The following is an 18,810-nucleotide window of genomic DNA, read 5'->3' as shown; positions in this document are numbered from 1 at the left end:
CGCCGTAGCGCGATAGTGAGAAAGTGGAGAAATGGAAAACTAGAGGGGGGGATACAAGCAGCTGACAGGAAGAGAAGAGGGTGTTTTACACTCGTGCATCGCGATGCGCAGTCTTCTATCTATACCACCGGAGTCTCAACAAAGTCTCTATATAGTGTTCTTCTAGTACCCTCAGATGCGAGCCATCCGTCTCTCTATGCAGTTGGGAACTAACCGAGTAAGAAGAGAGATTTTATGGATGTTGTCGTTGGGGTAGGTAGGTAGCAGGAAAAATAGACGAAGAAACATAAAAACGTTTCGATAACACGCGGTGCGGGTGACAAAATTGTTATTTTTAGAGGACCTTATAATATGTATTTATATACTTGTACGCTCTTGCGGTATCGTCGTAAGATTTCATGGTGTTAATACCAAGTTGTACAGGGATAAATTATAGTTACGTTTTTCGCTGTTTGACGCGTGTCCTTAATCAGACAATTTACTTCAAATCTAATATGTAGATTTGACGAAAAACTATTGCCGACTATAATCGTCGATCAACTCTATCCACAAATAATTCCGTAAATTCGAAACGTTGAGAGCAAGTCTCTAGTTGCGATTACTGTACCGTTCTTATCTATTTTCTTATCTCTTTTATCGAAACCAAAAAAATGTAGTTCTAGGTACGAAATGAATAAAAAGTACAAAATAGTAAACTTGCGAATGAAATCGCGTTTCTTACGTACACAGAACGCGGAACAAGCGAAAGCTTCAATTTTCAAATGAAGCTCGATTAATCGTAACTTCGAATCATACATTGTCTTCAACTTTTTTTACTATTGAACGTAATCACTTCAATTCGAACAATATTCACGGATCACGCGTCGCTCAAATTTCTCCCGTTAAATATATTTGTGTCGATGAAATCTCAGTTAAAAAATGACGAATCATTCGAATATCAGGCGGGAAGACTCACCCTGACTGGTGCTCTGGGGAAGAGCGAGGAGGCCGGGTTCGTGTTGGAGCTGTGATGGTGATGCCCGTGATGATGATGATGGGAATCCGGGCCACCTCCAGCAGCCGCTTGTTCAGCTTGGACCGACATCGCTGCGCGTGCTTGTCGCTCGCGCTCCCGAAGCCGGTCCCGCTCCACGCTGAAAAACAACAATGGCAAAGATAATTAGAGACGTCAACGATGTAAGTGGCAGGTCTCGAATCCGGGATAAATTCGACAACTTGTCCGTCAGCGGATTCGGATTACAATTTTTCACTCGAATTTCATATTCCACGTCGTCTCGTTGTAACAATTTTGAAAAATTTTTTAACTTTTTTCAATAAATATAAAATAGACTACGCAATGTTACGTGAGTGCGTAATAGTCGAGTATCTACAGATGCGTTAAATATAAATATTGTAACGTACATATTTATGTAGGTCTTTCATTGTGTGTGGAATAAGGAAAAGGAAGAAACAAACAACATGTAAGCCTAATCTTAGTCAGCAATGAGAAGGTGTTGGAGCGGGATCGGACTTAAGTTAAAGTAAAAAAATCTAACTTTGACGAAACATCAAAGATCCGAAACGCGACGCTTAAATCTCCAAAAGTGCAAAGTTCCGAATTTACGAAAATGAGAAAATTTCAAATTCTGAAACATCGAAGATTTTCAGTTTTGCGAATTTCTGGCTTGGAGAAATTTCGCCACGTTTGATCTTTCTTTGTTTTAGATTTTCAATATTTTTATATCCGGAGTCCTGGTCGTTCTGATTTTTGAATTTTTTTTCGTTTTTCACACCCGCTTGCTGAGCAAACCACGCTGGGTGAGTATATTTTAATTATCGGAATCTTACGCTATCGTAACTTGAATTTTCGGAATCTTGCATCACTGAATTTTAGAGCCGTCGAGTTTCCTGCCATTTCGAAACGTTGCTGTTTCGTTAAAGTTTAATTTACCAACTTCAAGTTTCGCCAGCAAATGATTAGGAGTTAAGTACTTTCGAACTTCAACCTCGCCCCAAAATGTTTGTATTTGTGTGGTTCGTTAGAAGTCACTTTTTCAACGAATAGAATATGGGTTGAACTTATAAACAAAACAAGATATGCGTGGAACTTGACTCTCGGTTAAGCCTGCGAAGAAAAAAGTAAAACGTCGAAATCATACATATCCAGTCGACGAGAGAGATGATCCTTTCAGAAGATAGAGAGCAGCGAACAAATCTTGTAAAAACTTACTCAGGAGCAGGTTGAGGCGAAAAACTCCTCGAAGCCGAAGAGCCGAAGAAAGAATGAGAAGGGCGCGGACGACGTGAGAAAGAACTTCCCTTTTTGAATACCAAACTTTTCCTACAAGTCTCCCTGTTTATATGTATTCCCTCCCCTCATTTTCCCCTGCACTGCGATACGGTACATGACGTACACGGAAAAAAATTAATGTGTTTTGTTATTTATTTCATCATTCTCATTATCGTTGCTGTTGTTATAGCATCATTTTTCTTTTAACTGTCCTCCTAGGGTTCTTTGACCCGAATTTGGACGATTTAGAGGTTATATCATCCACTTTATACCAAAGTATTAATTGAGAATGATAAAAGAAACTAACTTCCATGCGATTATATCGCGTCCGGATAAAAACATCTCACCGAATTTATTCATTAAATATAACTAATTAACAAAGAATCAAGTTCTCGCAGATAACCGGCGGTAAACATGCCGGCTGATAAATGCACGCCTGTGAAACAACGGCACGAACACTGAACGGTAAAGTGACAATCCGACGTAGGCGTTCCGTTTCGAGTTTAATTGCACCTTGAAGGCCATTACACGGTACGTTATCAAATCGGATAAGAAGAAGAGGCGTAGCGATATCGGTATCGAAACATCGATCGCTGCTATTCGATACAGGTGACGTTTTCCACAAAATTCATCTGTTCTGTTTGCACTTAGTCCGTGAGTGCTGCTTCTGCCGTGTAAAATAAGAAGAAAAAAAAAAAAACGGAGAAAGAATATTGTCATAGGTACAATGACGTTCGCGAGATGAGTGTTAATTTCGTTAAACGTTCCTAACGTTATATAATACGTCGAGTTAGGCGTATTATCGTCGGTCATACTCATCGTCGATAAACCGCATACGTGATTGTGAAAATAAATTTAGATCAAGAAAAATAAAAAGTAAGAACAGACCCTGATATAAATATTGGAAGAAGTGAGTTTTCGCACAAAGTAAAGAAACCAACAAACGTTACGTGCCTGTGTTTACCGTGTAAACTGTACAACCTCTCTACCGCCAAAAGTATCGCAGAACATGTTCACGTATGCAATTCGTTGCACTAACAGTAGGTTCAAGTGTCGAGTATTTATGTACGTAGATATGCGTGCATGCGTCCATAGCGCAGCGACAGAGAGAATCGTAAAATATGTACATAGATATAAAAAAAAAAAAGTGCTGGCTGCAGCAGCGGCAGCGTGACGGTAAACAGATCGAGACGATCCTCTCAAGTCACCTTGGAATAGCAGCTGGAGGGGAAAAAAAAGTCTTTTGCGCAAAATTCGTCGTCGCATATTTAACTTTTTGAGAAAAAACGGAAAAATAAATAAACTTCTGCAATAGAGCGTGTTCGTATACTTGACATTCCGCACACAGTGTATAAGCATAAGTAACGAGTATGTACGATATTTATGGATATTGTAAAAAAATAATACGAAAATCGTATACCTGTGGTGCCTGTGTGTGCGGACCGTGAATTGAGGAAGAATAAAGGTAAAAAGGAAGAAGAAAAAAAAAACAACATAAATAATGACAAAAATACGCAAAAGAAGAGAATTTTCAACACTGAAATATCGTTTTTTAGAATTCAAATTTACATTACACGGGTACTATTAACGGAGCGAGTGTATATGATATGCGTACCTGACTTTTTTCCACTGTTCGATTTCTGCTTGAAGCGCGCCATTCGTGACAAATGGTTTGTACATCGTAGCAAGAGGGAATGAGAATGAGCAAATAGAAACGCATGTCAAAAAAACAAAGACAATAGGGAAAATTAATTTTCACAATTTTACACTTCGAAGCCACACTGCTAAATAATTTCACGGTAGTCACACTTTCGATTAGGTCCAGCCGGTTGGTGAAGGGGGAGGAAAAAAAAAAAAAATAAATAAATAAAAAAAAAAATAAATAAAAAAAAAAAAATAATCCTAAGGAGGCTGATTCGTAAAAAGGACACTTTCCACTTTCGCTCAAGAAAAATCAGACCCTTGTTAGTTATTTACATTTTCAATAAAAATTGGATATTGATATGAATTTGACGAATAGTGTCACATGCCACTTGACAAAAACCGTACTAATTCAGGGCACCCGATGTTGTCCGGTCGATTGACAAGTCAACACTGAACCTTGATCCAAGTCGCCCAGTCAGTACTTATAGGGGATACTTGGTTTTTCCCCTCCAGGTATACGGCGGCTGAAGTCAAGTTCAAAGCCAGGGAGTGGTTGAGTTTTAGGCCCAATGGTGATCGACGGGTCGATTTTACCCAATGTGACTACGAAGAATTAAATGGCGGTCTGAAGCCGCTTGTTGCATTGCGTGAAAGATTTCCGCATAACGCAAAAGCGATATATAAGATGTAATAAGTACATTGTGTAACAAGGAGGCAAACTCGATCTTTTCGGGCCGAGTGTGAGTCGAAGATTAATAATAAATAAAAAAAGATACTAGGAATTTTCTTAGTAAATCGAATTTTAAGGGAGTTTCAGAGGAAAATTTAAGATTTGACGACACCGGACAAACTGTAATTAAAAAACGGTAAGTTACATTGAAACAAGTTTGAAATTTAAAAACAAAATGAGCGATCTAATTATGTACAAAAACGGATTGTATGTTTTTTATTCTAAATTCAACAGATTTTGATATATGATATAAGACCCGCTTCTTAATGCGGCGACTTACACGACATAAGTGTGACCGCAGACTTTTTAAGTCAACTCCTGATAGGTAGACGTCCAAACCGTATACCTCTCGTGGCAATGAGTGTAAAAGATACCCAGTAGAAATAAAATTCAAATATCTCAGCTTCTGATAAAGCTGGTTTTTATTTATTTTTTTCTTCTTAAATTAATATTTAAACAATTCGCACATATGGCATCGATTTCTTTTACACATTCGCTTTTCGCAGCGGTGGCCACATCGTCGTCGTTTTGATATATTCGATAATCTCATCATCGGATGTTTCACTGTCTACGAGCATATTGAAATTACGATCTTGTTTTATATAAAAAAAAAAAAAAATCCCGTTGCAATCATAGGGCTATCTATGACGCCTCTAAAAATACCTCATACAAATATGTTTACGTATGATACACATACGTACGTACTGTTTTTTGTTTTTTCGTACAAAATTGAATTCACAACGTTAATTATTTACTGTGAAAAATGCGAAAAACAACTCGCTCGACCGGCAAACGGTGTCAAAGGTACCCACAACCTTTCTGTTTCACGGCTTTCTAGCGTCCGAATCGAAATAACTACCAGTGAGGACGCTTCCCCAAAGCCACAAAAAAATATCAGTGGACCGAAGAACCCGGGGTTTGCTCCAAGAGTACAAAGTTTTTGGAGGGGCGGGGAGGGGTCATTTTGCCCTCATTACCTGTCTGGGGTTAAGCTCCTCGGCCATCAATAAAACCAATGCACAATTAAAACTGTTTATTCAGAAGTATGCATTATACACGAATCGGCGCCTATTGACTTTACTAGACTGGGATCAGCGGCAAGTACACAACCAAGACATCAAAGTAATCACAGATGCACGGCTTAGCCGAGCAACGGGACTCGAGCCATCCTAATCAGGGGATAATCCTGTTCCTTTCGCCGACGTTATATTGAACCCGATTTTTGGTAAGTGTAAATTTACAAACCGGCCAGCGCTCAGCAGGAGGTGCAGAATGTATAACAAAATGCGTCCGTGACTCATTACGATATGGGAGTAGATGACATAGAACAAACCGCCTGCCTGGCTGGACTTTGACGATTGGCTCTAATCGTAAAAGGGTATGTAAATTGTTCTGCGGAAACTCATTGTTCGCACTTGGGATATTTCCGTTATTTCGCTTTTGAGAATGACTCCACGATGAGTCCAGAATAATAACGACGCAATAAATGAACCACTTCCCGTACGCGCAAATTATTTGTTTTCTTATCCGACGATAGGTTTGGTTACTTTCGTAAAGCTCGAATGGGATCAAGTATAGTAGATCAGAGCAACGGCGAAACGGATAAATGTGTGCGGCACTGAGTAATCCGTATTCGATGGCGTATGTATATATTTGAATATCCCCAGGGTGATGCAGGTAAAAAAACTCGTTGAATAACAGCTTACAATTAGATACGAGGGACTCGGCGCTTTATGGCCCAATTATATGTGTGTAACCTACCCGAGTCCTAACCTATCCGATAACTAGAAACTCGAAATAGTTATGCTCGAACGGGAAAAAGGACTTACAGCCCCATTCTATACACATTTCCGCCAATTTAGAAAAATCGAAAAAAATTTAAACTGAGAATATATCGATTTTTAATTGCTTGCGCTATACCTGGATCATACAGTAGTGTCCTTATCCTTCCTCGAACAACTCGTTCCGCTGCATTTGTTCGAGTCTACGAGCCGTAGAATCCTCTTTATTGTTAATTGGAAGTGACCGACTGGCGCCTGTTCGCCGCTTCTTCCGATCCGTTGCGCGTCAGCGGTATCAGAAAATATTTTGCATTGCTGACCAATATTCGAATCCAGCAACTGCGTGGTGTGTTCAAAATGACCGAATACCCTTCGTTGAACATGCCTGCAGCCAACTAGACGGCGATTTCAATGACTTTTTGGCCGGAAGGCAGGTACTTCGGATTAATGCGCCAGATAGTCGAGTTGAACGACTGCTTTTGAATTTTGAGTGTGACCACCTAAGCATCTCGTTAAAGGTCCTCGTTTCATAGTTCTTCATAAATCGTGCTAGTGTGTGCTTCTGAAATTTATTCGTCAATCAATCAATCGAGCAGGATGCTTCGATGATCGTAGTTGATTCGTGCATTCAGCTTTGCGCCGTTCACACCAGCTATCGACGCCTGTTGGAGAATTTTCGCGTCGAGGGGATTTGCCTTTGGAGCAATTACAGCTTTTTTCATTTCTTGGACAGAATCAATATTTCTTTTAAATGCCAAGCCATAATAAGTCCTCATCTTTTTTTAACATCGAGCTTCTCCGTCTTCCTTATATTTCAGATTCGCGTACCTATTCGTTTTTTTACATCATATCCCACGCACTAACTTTTTGTAACAGAGAAATCGTCACCGTACGAATTGTCTTTTAAAATACCTGGAACAGTTTTGGAATCACCGTCACCGTCGATTTAATTCGTATATATCACCCCGAATTTTTCTTCGGATCTCGAAAAGATTTCTACGATAAAAACCACCTCCATCTTCCCTGCTGAACCTTTGTGATTTTCAGGAGCATGTAACGATTCTTCCTGATTTTCATCGTCGTTGTGCACTTTTTACGATAAGGTCGATTACTTTGCCGTAGTAGTACGCAATGAGCGTTGTTACGTCGAACAGTGAGGTAAAGCCATATTTTTTTCCACGTTCCATCGCCGGACACTTTCAAACGAGTTTCGATTCTACCTTTGTAAACATTCTTCTACCGCTTTCTTGCTGACCCTTTTAAACATTGCTGCACAATTCCATCATACGTTGATTTCGCCAAACCTTGGCACAGGTCCACGAAGTCACAAAATACATTCGTGCCTTCTCGTGACATATCAAGTCAATTCAAATCAAGTAGCCTCATAACGAATACACGATCCCTCTGTTTATTTCGTAACCGGTGATTATCAACGGTTCTGAATTAATGTCTCTTCGACCGCATACACACGATAAGACCATTTTTAAACCTAAGCCTCGATGCCCGCACTTCTGAAATTTAATGTCTTGTTTACACGATCTGCAGAATTGGCATCTGTGGTTTTGTGAATATATTCTTGGACAGTTCATCTATCGATGTAGGCAATAAAAAACAAAAAAAAAAACGAGTTTTTGAACCTTCTAAACAAAGATCCCCTCCCGTAATATTTTATACATCAGTTTTAAAATTGATATATCAAGATGATGCTGCCGTAAATTTTTACCGATTACGTTAAATGTCACTTATTTCGACTAATATCGAACCTACGCGTCACTGGTGTTAAAATAAGCGCTGCAGTCATGCGAAGTCGAATACAAATATTCGAATTATCTTATCTCATTATCATCGAATAATGAGTGAAATTTTACTCAGTCGGTGAAGACTGATTACAGCACATCCTCTTAATTCAACCGAATCCATGATAATTTCTTACAGCGCAGCAGTGAAAAACTGTATTAATGAAATTACTCACTGGTCGATATTCCAAGTAAATAAATTCCTACAGTTCTGCAACAACTATACAACTTCAGCTTATCATATCATATAAATCTGGCCCAAGTGAAATTGCATAATTGATAAACTGTAAATGTTATGTTTCATCTTCGTATATACATTCTTTTCTCTCAAATTCAAATGTAATTTCGATACGACAACGAACAAGATACACCGTTATAAATCTAACAACATCCTTGCGTGTACATATTTACAGATTCTTGTTAACACCAACGTGCGCAAGTAATTGTATATTCAAATACGATATGTCGAGAGCTGTAAGCGCACCACGATAGGCGTGCATGAAGTTCCCGTACGTACACAGCGGCGGCTTATCGCGTGGCGTCGATATTTCGACGTAATCGAGGATGCCGTGACGTCACGAGCGGCAAAACCCGCAGCCGGCGGTACAACCAGGTTAAGTGGAACGACGGCGACGAGACGTGACGCGACGTCGGCCGAGGCGAGCAATCCGGCCGGCCTTCTTGTATAACGTCGAACCTAAGGAGAAGGGGGGGGAAGAAACTCGGAGACATACCTAACAATAAGCAACGTACACTCGGGGCCGGTGATTGAGGAGAATTTCAGCCTCAATCTTCGTATTTGAAGGTTATGTCATACCGTAACATCTCAGTATGGCCGCCGCTCGCACGCTTGCGATTTCACTTCGGCTGCAACAATTGTTTCCGTATGCGATAAAAAATAATACATGTATCGAGCATTGATTCATCCGAAGCAAAATAGTGGCAAGAATAGTTTAACGGTTGTTATCGCGTACGTGTAAATAAACTTTGGCGAATGTTTTGAAGCTGAGAATTTGTCTTAAAACGTTTATAAACAAGGATGAAAAACTGTATCGATGACGCGTCGTGCTATTTACCGCCTGTTGCTTTAAATTTTATAAATGTTAAAAATGAAAACTATGACCGAAGAAAAAAATCTGTGTAACAGCTGAAAGTATTTGACGATAGGATCCGCCAGAAGTTTGGAATTTCATACTTTTGGAAAGTACCTGGGAAGTGTTTCCACGGGCAACCGACGACACTGGTACGGCAGTTCAAACGTTCGACAAAGACTAACTTATTTCCTCAAATATACGAACGCGCTGAAAATTATAGTTGCAAAGTTATAAGGGGATAATACTTATAATCGGTAGTTACCGACTGCAGACTTACCGACACTTGACACGGTCGGTAAGAAGTGACTTAAGCATTATCCTTAAAGGACTGGAAATTAGATACAAGGCACTGACAAATTGCATGTAAGATTCACGTATTCCTGAAGTGTTTTTTTTTATTCATTGTATCGTCTCTGTTTATTTCTTTGATGAATTAGGAAACGATTATAGATATTTTTCAATACGATAATCCGAAGATAAATATAAAAACAAAAGTGCAAATGTTGCAATACTGTAGAATAATTATCCAACGGAACTGTAAATCCTGCTAACGAATAATGAAGAAAAAAAATAAAACTCATCCACAGATTACACTCGTGTGTAAATATGCGCAAAATTACCGCTATTAATTTCTACTCCTAAATATGTATTTCGTTTACCGATAAATGTGACAAAATTAAGACACAGGAAGTGTGAAGCGTTGAAGGCGAATCAAATTACGACTTTTTATTTTGCTCGCGTAATATTCGGTGCGATACGAATAATTAGTTAGCAGCGACGTTTTGTAACGTTTGACGTGATTATTTATAACTGCAGGGAGTTTTTAGTATGCATCACAAATATCAGTCATCTACGTATGGTGTGTAATTTAAAATAAGATTTCGTCTCATTCGCATTTGATTTGCGATAAATTAGCGCAACATGAGTTTATATTTATCGTTCGAAAAATACACGTACCGCGAATTTCAACACCTTATTTCAACGAATTTTTTACCCCTTTTCTTTTCCATATCCATCTTTCTTACTTTAACTTAACGATGACGCCGAACAAACCAGACGAAATCGTATTACGAATAACGATACCCCAGACAAAATAAGGTGTTTCCTTTTCTTGTTGTTTTTTTTTTATTTTGGATCAAGAGATACTCATTGGTCAGCTGACCATGTCCCAAACAAAATAACGTTTACCTTAAAAAATGCAAGTTTTTTTCCATACCTTGCTTGCAACAGTTTTATCGTATCGTTAAAGTGCATATAAAATGTATGTGCGTACATATATTATATATACATGTATGCGTTATCTCAATTATTTTTAGCACCGATATCAGCGATGCGCAGAAATTCAGTTAACTACTCATCACACGCGGTGGAGAATATAATCGGTTTTTTGGTGTACATGATAATCTTCTTGACACACAGCTGTTGTGTTTGCAATATAATAAACTTATACTTATAACGCATCAATTGATTGAAATACTAACCGTTGGACATTTAATAGGTTGTAACCAATTTTTCAGTCAACTATCAAACCTACTTGAATGTTAAAAAAATGTAATGCCATCAATTGTTATTGCACAATAGTATTTTCTACGTTTGCAATAAGGAATTAGAAACAAAAACAAAATTAGATACAGGATAATACATGTGACAAAAAAAATTTGGATTCATAAACAGAGCGCGAGCAAATCGACGTCACGACATAATCTTCATAAATTAAAAGCGTCAAAAATTAGAAAACGAATTTAATTTAAAAACGTATAAACACGTACTTTCTCATTTTGCGTTTCCATTGCGCAAGGAATTAAAAAATTTTTTTTCTAAAACTAAAAAAGTTTGCAGGCATTTTTATTCAGAATCGCTTCAGATTCAATTCGAGAAGCTGACGATATTATTTCGCGTAAAGCAGTGAGTACGAGCGGTGTATACCATGTTACGTATAGAATTGACGTGTGTACCCAACACTTGATACATACTTGTGGTTACCTATGAATAGGCAAGTGTCTATAATACAATACGTATGCAGCAGCCACGTGCAAGAGATCGAAGAATGTATCAATGAATGAACTCAACCGTTCGGTAAAATAGCTTTACGCTTATACCGGCAAATGAAAATCAAGCACTATTGCGTGTTGTTGTTCTTTGTTCCTATTTGTTCGCTTTTTGTTTAATGATATTTTTTATCATGTATTTCCACGTATCGCCACTGCAATTATTGCGAAGCATTTTCCTTGTTATTGTATCAAGTATTGACAGATATTTATAAATTATACTAGAAAATTCTTTTTCGTTTTTTTTTCTCTCATTACACGTTTTAATCTTATTATTTATACGCACAGGGAGAGTAGGAAAAAGAACAGATTTTGCTCACAACTGCAGGAAGAGGGGGACACGTCGAGGTTTTTGATAAAAAAAAAAAAATAAGTACGCTAACTATACTTTTTACTATAAATGTAGCAGATTTTACACTGCACACAGCGGATTTCACTTTTTCTAGAGTAAATTCTGCATTTTAAGAAGTAAATTTTCCCAATAAACGTGACGTGTCCTCCTTTACCTACAGTTTTGAGTAAAACCTACTCTTTTCATTCACTCCGTGCGCATAGCTCTCGATTCTTTCTCGAGATTTGTAAATAACTCGTCATTGAATCAACACGTCTGCACATGTAATTCGAATACTCAAGGATACGGGTAATGAGTGAAGCAATTAATCAACTATCATTCGGACAATTTTATACTTTATAACGAATAGTCATCTTACGTATACGTACGTATATATCCAAGCAGACTTTTTATTGTCGCTGCGTTTCCTTGATTTTGCTATATAAACGATATAAATAAAAAAAAAGTAAATAAAAATACTCGAAGCACGCCGGGTTTGCAGCGTCGATACAAGGAAGTTGGTAAACGAAAATGATAATACTGTTTTTTAGTACGATTAGGGACTTTGTACGAAAGCAACTAACGACGACCGGTTATAGAGAAATAAAAACATTTAAAAAAAAAAAAAAAAAAAAAAAAAAAAAAAAAAAACTCTCCTCTGTACGAGGGAATAATTTCGATTAATATCTAACGAAGGATTATAAAATGTATGTTGAGTAACGAGTATTCATTTATGTATGTATGTACAGTATACGCTATGGCGAAAATAAGACCCGTGTAATCGTCGTCGTCACTCGCCTACCCTGGCCTACATAACATCTTCGCAGCAACGTCGAAGAAGCCTGGATCCCCGATATTCGTTCCTCGATAAACAAATATACAACATACATTGGAACTTAAACGTCATCAGCATCTCCTCCAGGGATTTCCCCATATGTGACACTCGCGCAACAAACACAAAACTCGCTGATTGTATTTTTTTAATTTTTTAATTCCATTAATGAGTTTTTTGAAATTTTGTCGCGACTTTTACTATTGCAGCTGCGTAGAAGTTGCGATGTCATGACAATAACTCCGACGTAAATAGTATAAAACGCATACATACATATATATATATATATATATATATATTACGTATGCATATAATAACAAGTTTTGCATTCATCGTCCGACATAACGGAACGACGGCTCACGTTTTTCGTCCAATTATCTCGCCTCCTCTCAATTCTTCTTTCCTTTGTTTTCCTCCGTCATAACAATTTACTGGTTCGCTGCTTCTCGTTCAGTCAGACATTCACATAATCTTTTTCACAACAATGAATACGCGGTTAACGGATTCCATGCGTTTTACTTATCCGTGTAACAATTTTTTTTCGTTTTCAACACGTTTTTTTATTTTTATTTTTTTTATATAGGACTTTGTTTCTTCCCGTTTCTCTCACTTTTGCGGATAATTGTAAAACTGTCGGAATAAAATGTTCAGTCGCAGTAGAATCCGAATAAATCATCGTACCTTTTCCGTAACAACGATGATATATGACGTTTATGACGTCTGTGTACGATATTACTAACGCATGCAAGTGATTATATTTTAACAATAATTGAAAATGCGCGTACAATGAACAAAAGAAAAAGATTTTCAATCGTAATGCTCAATGTTACGCAACTCGATATATAGGTATATACCTGTATACACGTGTAATAAATGTCATGAAAATCAGCAGTTAATGTACATAATACGGTTTTTAAATTTCATGTGTAATATACCGGGTGTACAAAGAAACTGTCGTTACGTAGGGATGTTCCAAAGTTTCGCAAGTTATGAAATATGTTAGGTTCCGTTGTTACTGTTCCTTTTTCTGTTTCTGCCTACTTTTCTTCCATACTACTACCATCGATCTTGTAAAAAAAGGCACGTAAACCGACCGCCGTCGCTGCATCAATTTCAATCGGCAATTGTCGTCTGCCACGATATAGGGTAAAAATATATAGCCCAAGTTTGGACGATGAAGTAAGACGAAGAAAAAGAATTGATTAACGAGTGCTAAAAATAAGTGTCACACATATACCTCCTGTACATACGCTGTATTCGTTTCTCAATGTATCGGGATATCACACCTCCGTGTTAATATAATATATCAAAGTGATAATTGAGTAGAATATGGAATTATTATACATATTATGTATATATATATATATATATATATATTCTTCAATGACAGAGACGGAGAGGAGAAAAAAGATACCCAAGTTGTGCGACTGTACGATAAACTGAACAAGACTTTTTATTGAATTGAAAACCTGTATCATCTTTGATCAAACAGGTTCTATACGATAGATGGATAAAGTCCCAAGTCGTATTACAACTCGATGAGACAAAAATTTCTCACTCAGGAAAACAACGTATTAGGAATTCGTCGTACTTGACGACACTAAGTGACGACGATTTGAGACGATAATTTGATCGCACAATTATAAACGACCAAAATGTATTTCGCTTATGATACATGCGAAATTTTTATTTTTTAAACTAGCTTACTATACAATTATTATACGTATACGTGCAATACGAACATGAAGTATACATCGCGAGTCAACAGGTGCGAACTAGAGTGAAAATAAAACTAACATATAACACAACAAACTACATATATCTCGACCTTTTTTATAAAAAATATAATTATCTACAAAATAAAACCAAAACCAGCATCCAAACTTGTACAATTTTCGAGATATTTCGGTTTAGAGTTAATGAAAAATTCAAACCGGCTGAGTCGCAACCGCGTTCCGGTTTCACGAGTCTTCGTTTCAGGCTAAAAACTATCTTTTCAAAGGGCACGTGAGAAGAATAAGTAAAAAAAATAAATAAAAAATAAAAAAGTTGAACAAACCAGTCCAACGTATACACGTGATACATATCGGCCGGTTCCGTTGTAACAAATCGTAATCGCGCGCGTAACTCGTCGTTATCATAACCATCGCGATAATTATCATAATCATCGTCAAGGCATCAACAGCGTACGGCGGCTAGCGTCTATTGACTCGTTCGAGAAGGTTGGAGGAGGGCGTCCGGCAGTTATTGAATCGCCTCGAGTTACTACACCACTACGACACCCTTGCCCGTAGTGGATGCACCGCCATATAGCATCGGGGTGAAGGGCGATTGGTGCCGTAGCGGCGACTGCCCGAGCTATTTTCACATCTCGAAGGTTGAACCGTTTCCTCCTCGTCCTTAACCTTCCCTGCGCCATGCGTAACGACGACTAATGCATTATGGGTGAAATACACGCGCCTAACCGCGGAGTCTTCCGTTAGACGCCAATTTCGCAAATCCATGTTCATCGGCGCAGGTGCTGGTAGCGTTCGAATATGAAGTGACGATGATGTATCGAAACGTTGAAACAAAAATTACTATTTTGCGCCTTTGGATTACCTGAAGAAATTGAATTCACAAAATCTGAGTTTGTTGATTCCGTGTCGACGGTTTACTAATTTCAAATAATCTCAAAGTAGCAAAATTACGACTTTCTCCAAAGACGGATCGTTACAACGACATTCCAAACTTCGGCCTGATTCAATATTGTTTTGTAGTCGATATCAACGGAAATTATCACCGATATTATTCAGGCTCTCGGATGTAGCGTAGCAACAGGCAACCAACCAACTCGTAACAACAACTTTTATTATACTCTTGCAATTAGACTCGTTATCGAACTCATATCTGTGGGGTCACATGTTGCAAGATTCAAGTTCGTAATGCAGTTGTAACTATGAATTTGATTGACGAGTTGGTTATTCCAGAGATATCCAGTGATGCAGGATCACAACAAACTCCGTACATCGTGCTAATTTAACACTGGGATAATACCGAAGTAACAAAATAACCATTTTTTTTATCAAACCTGTAAAATTACATCAAGTCACCGACTTCAGTCGCGTCGCTTGCTGGACACGATCTGCGCCTGCAGTTCGTGATTCACAAATTTTTATTCCTCTCGTCCGAGAAATTTATATACACCGATTCGAGTCGAATTGTAATTAAAAACAAGAAATGAAAACGTACATACGTACGGAGTAGGCAAAAACAAAAAAATAAAAAAAAAACACCCGGACTAATTTAATCGTATATCGTGTGTTACGCGATACAGAACAGCTAAAAACTTCCAGAAGAAAAAATAACGAAACGCGAACGGTTCATATTACATTTGCTGTCTTCAACAAATTCGCAGAATTATCATATCGACACATTGTTCTGAGCAGTAATTATTATTGAACACAGTGCTCGTCGAGTATGTGGAACAAAGAAGCACTCGTGCTTTGAGCTTGACGATTAGCTTCTCCGAAATCACAGCTTGCATCGTATAATATATACTGAATAACGTAATCGAACCGCATCAATAACATTGCGAAACTGAAATATTTCTCAAGTATATATCAATCGCGCTAAAATGTCAATAGTTTCTAACAAAGTAGGCGACGTGATAAATAGAAAGAGGATATATTCTTTTTTCTTTCTCTTCCAATCGATCCAAGGTGCATCGATGTTATACGCAACGGAACTGCTTTATTTTTACGAAGAGTATTTATGACACATTGTATAACAGATAAAACCTAGTCTCTGTGCACGGACAGACGACCCATAATGGGTATCGTTGGTCGTTGCCCTGTCAAAGTTATAATACGCGATAGAAGCAACAACGTTATTCTATCCGTAGGCCGATCCGGGACAGGCTCGACTCTTATCGCATCGGTCACGTTCGAAGTGCGTTGTTAATTAACGCGTGTCGAATCGGCGTTAGTGGAAGACGATACGCGATTGGAAAACGAAGAGGAGAGTTGAATTTTCGGATCGTTATACAACGGCGATAAAGTTTCGTAAAATTTATAATAAAAAATCTACAAGAGATTCGTTCAATAATCGTATACACACATGCGGCACAAACGGCACCTTGAGATAAACAACAGTATGTATAATTGTATGCAAGCGCGGGAAGTTTAAACGATCTTATACGATATAATTCGTGTATTATTATAAATAACACCCAAGTATGCAGCTGTAGACGTGGATGGAAAATGCATCAGGTATAATACCTGATAACACCTGTGCAATATTCACACAGTTATAAAAGTTTGATTACTTATAATTGCGTATGTAATAGCTGACAAAGGGATGAGAGAGGATTGAGCTGAAAAGGGACGAGTTAGTGCGGTGTTTTTCTCCTACTGTTTACGCGGCGTATATGTATGTACATATTATAATCTATATACAGAGTTGGAAACACGGGGGATAAAGAGGATCGATAGTATTCCAAGCGAAGTTATAGAATCACAAAAGGGATGTCGATTCGTCCCTCCTTCTTTCCGTACTCATCTGTTACACATACATATACATGTATACGTATACTATTCCATAGGTACATATGTACACATACATACATATACATATATATATATATAACGCCGCGACGCCGCCCTGCACGACCCTTAATAAATCATACTTAAGGCTGGCTCGGAGAAAATCGCTTTCCGTTTTCCTCAATCTCCTTTTTTCTCTTCCTCCTTATCTTATTTCGAATGCGTAACGCGGAGTAGCGTAGCGCTGGTTCATCACGCTTATAGGTATGGTAAGGAATAAAGTCAGTCTCTCTTTTCACGTTATTCATACACGTGCCTGCATGGGAGACATTGAACTCATTCCAACGTGGTACAATAATACCAGTCGTTTATACATGTATATACGTTTATACAATACGGTTAGTTGTTGTCTCTGTAACTGAAGGAAGTATAAATAATTTATGAAAATCGGCAAATCGTAAATTGTTTTCTCACCCCACCCCTGAATTAAATTCCATTTTACATCGTGCTCCGCGACAAATAGAAGGAGAAAAATACGGTGGAAAAATTAAGATCGTCAAGATTTTACTCAAATCTGCAACAGTGGGGAGAAATTATTGTACATCCAACTGTTGAGAATTTTTTGTAACAACAATTGGTAATCGTTTCAAATTTCCAGACTCGAGACAGTCCCAGAGGACGTTGATGCCGTGACACATGTCGGTGAGTTTAAAAAAATAAAAAAATAAAAATCCTAACGTTGCGGTAACTTTTAAACGCGAAATTACTTGAAACCAGTTTGCACACAGCTTGCGCCTGAATATCGTGAGACGAAGTCATCGTCCCAAAGACTATCCCGCGGGATCTCTCAGGGACAACGAAGACACATGCAGCTTGTGCTAGCCTAGCTACAAGTAGCGAGTTGTCACAGAATCTTTTTTCCCCTTGTTATCCAATCTTCGCCGGTTGCTTTTTTCCGACCGTAACAAATAAGAGATAAAATTTTATCAACGTTCTACCAATTAAGAAAAATTATACTACCTATACGATAACGTCGCACGTATGCTTTTGCGTAGCTGCTGATTATAACGCGTGAACTTGACACTACCGCAAAATTTATTGCTCTGCAAATGTAAGCCGTAAAATATGTTGAGGAAAAAAGCAAGCGATTTTTCTGTTTCTACCTACACTTATTTTCTTCCTCTTTTCTATTCTCACGTTATACTTATTTAACGGACGTTATGCCGTTGATTTTGGAGGAAAACATAGACTTTCACAGATTTCCTATATTTAAGCATGCATTAATCCGTCTGCATTGCCTCGTACATCAATTACGCAACGTAAATAAATATGAATCAGAAAAATACGAAGAATTTCTTTGAAAAATCTATGGGAATTCCCCGATTATTGCGAAACATGTAGACATACAATGTAAAAAAGAACCTGAGTCACAGACCGGAAACGGAGTAACTCTTTACCGCGATATGTCGAGGACGACGGTGTGAGGAAGAAATAAAATTTCCATCGCCAATATCTAGCGTTACGTTACTCATGCTGAAACTGGTTCGCGGAATTATTCCACGAGCGTAAAATATTGGATTCGTCAATCTGTTTTTTTTTTTTTTCACCATCCGCCGATCTTAATCATGCGAAACAACGTACTAATATTGCAATAATAATTACCAATCCCGATACGACGTTTCCATTCTTTTGAAACCACGACTTTTGCGATGCTTGTATTTCCGTTAAAGAAAGAAAAAATTGAAATACTTATACGTTGCAT

The 18,810-nt window shown here is 38.0% G+C and overlaps 1 protein-coding gene across 7 annotated transcripts in view; it reads right to left on the bottom strand.

Annotated features, from left to right (window-relative positions):
• The window catches only part of LOC124185878 (AF4/FMR2 family member lilli), a 205,700-nt gene that overhangs the window by 103,448 nt on the left and 83,442 nt on the right, over positions 1-18,810 (bottom strand). For 4 of the 7 annotated variants that reach the window (XM_046577099.1, XM_046577103.1, XM_046577101.1 and 1 more), the window contains exon 2: positions 956-1,133. In XM_046577099.1, the coding sequence (XP_046433055.1) occupies positions 956-1,133 (178 nt within the window). Of the gene's footprint in view, positions 1-955; positions 1,134-3,884; positions 3,965-18,710; positions 18,749-18,810 lie in introns of those variants that run through there. The other 3 variants (XM_046577098.1, XM_046577100.1, XM_046577102.1) reach the window with 2 other exon arrangements.

Source organism: Neodiprion fabricii, chromosome 6 (genome assembly GCF_021155785.1).
Source record: "Neodiprion fabricii isolate iyNeoFabr1 chromosome 6, iyNeoFabr1.1, whole genome shotgun sequence".
In the NCBI taxonomy this organism is placed as follows: Eukaryota; Metazoa; Arthropoda; class Insecta; order Hymenoptera; family Diprionidae; genus Neodiprion; species Neodiprion fabricii.
Note: the sequence above shows the minus strand (reverse complement) of the source record. Positions and strands in the feature narration are given on the sequence as shown.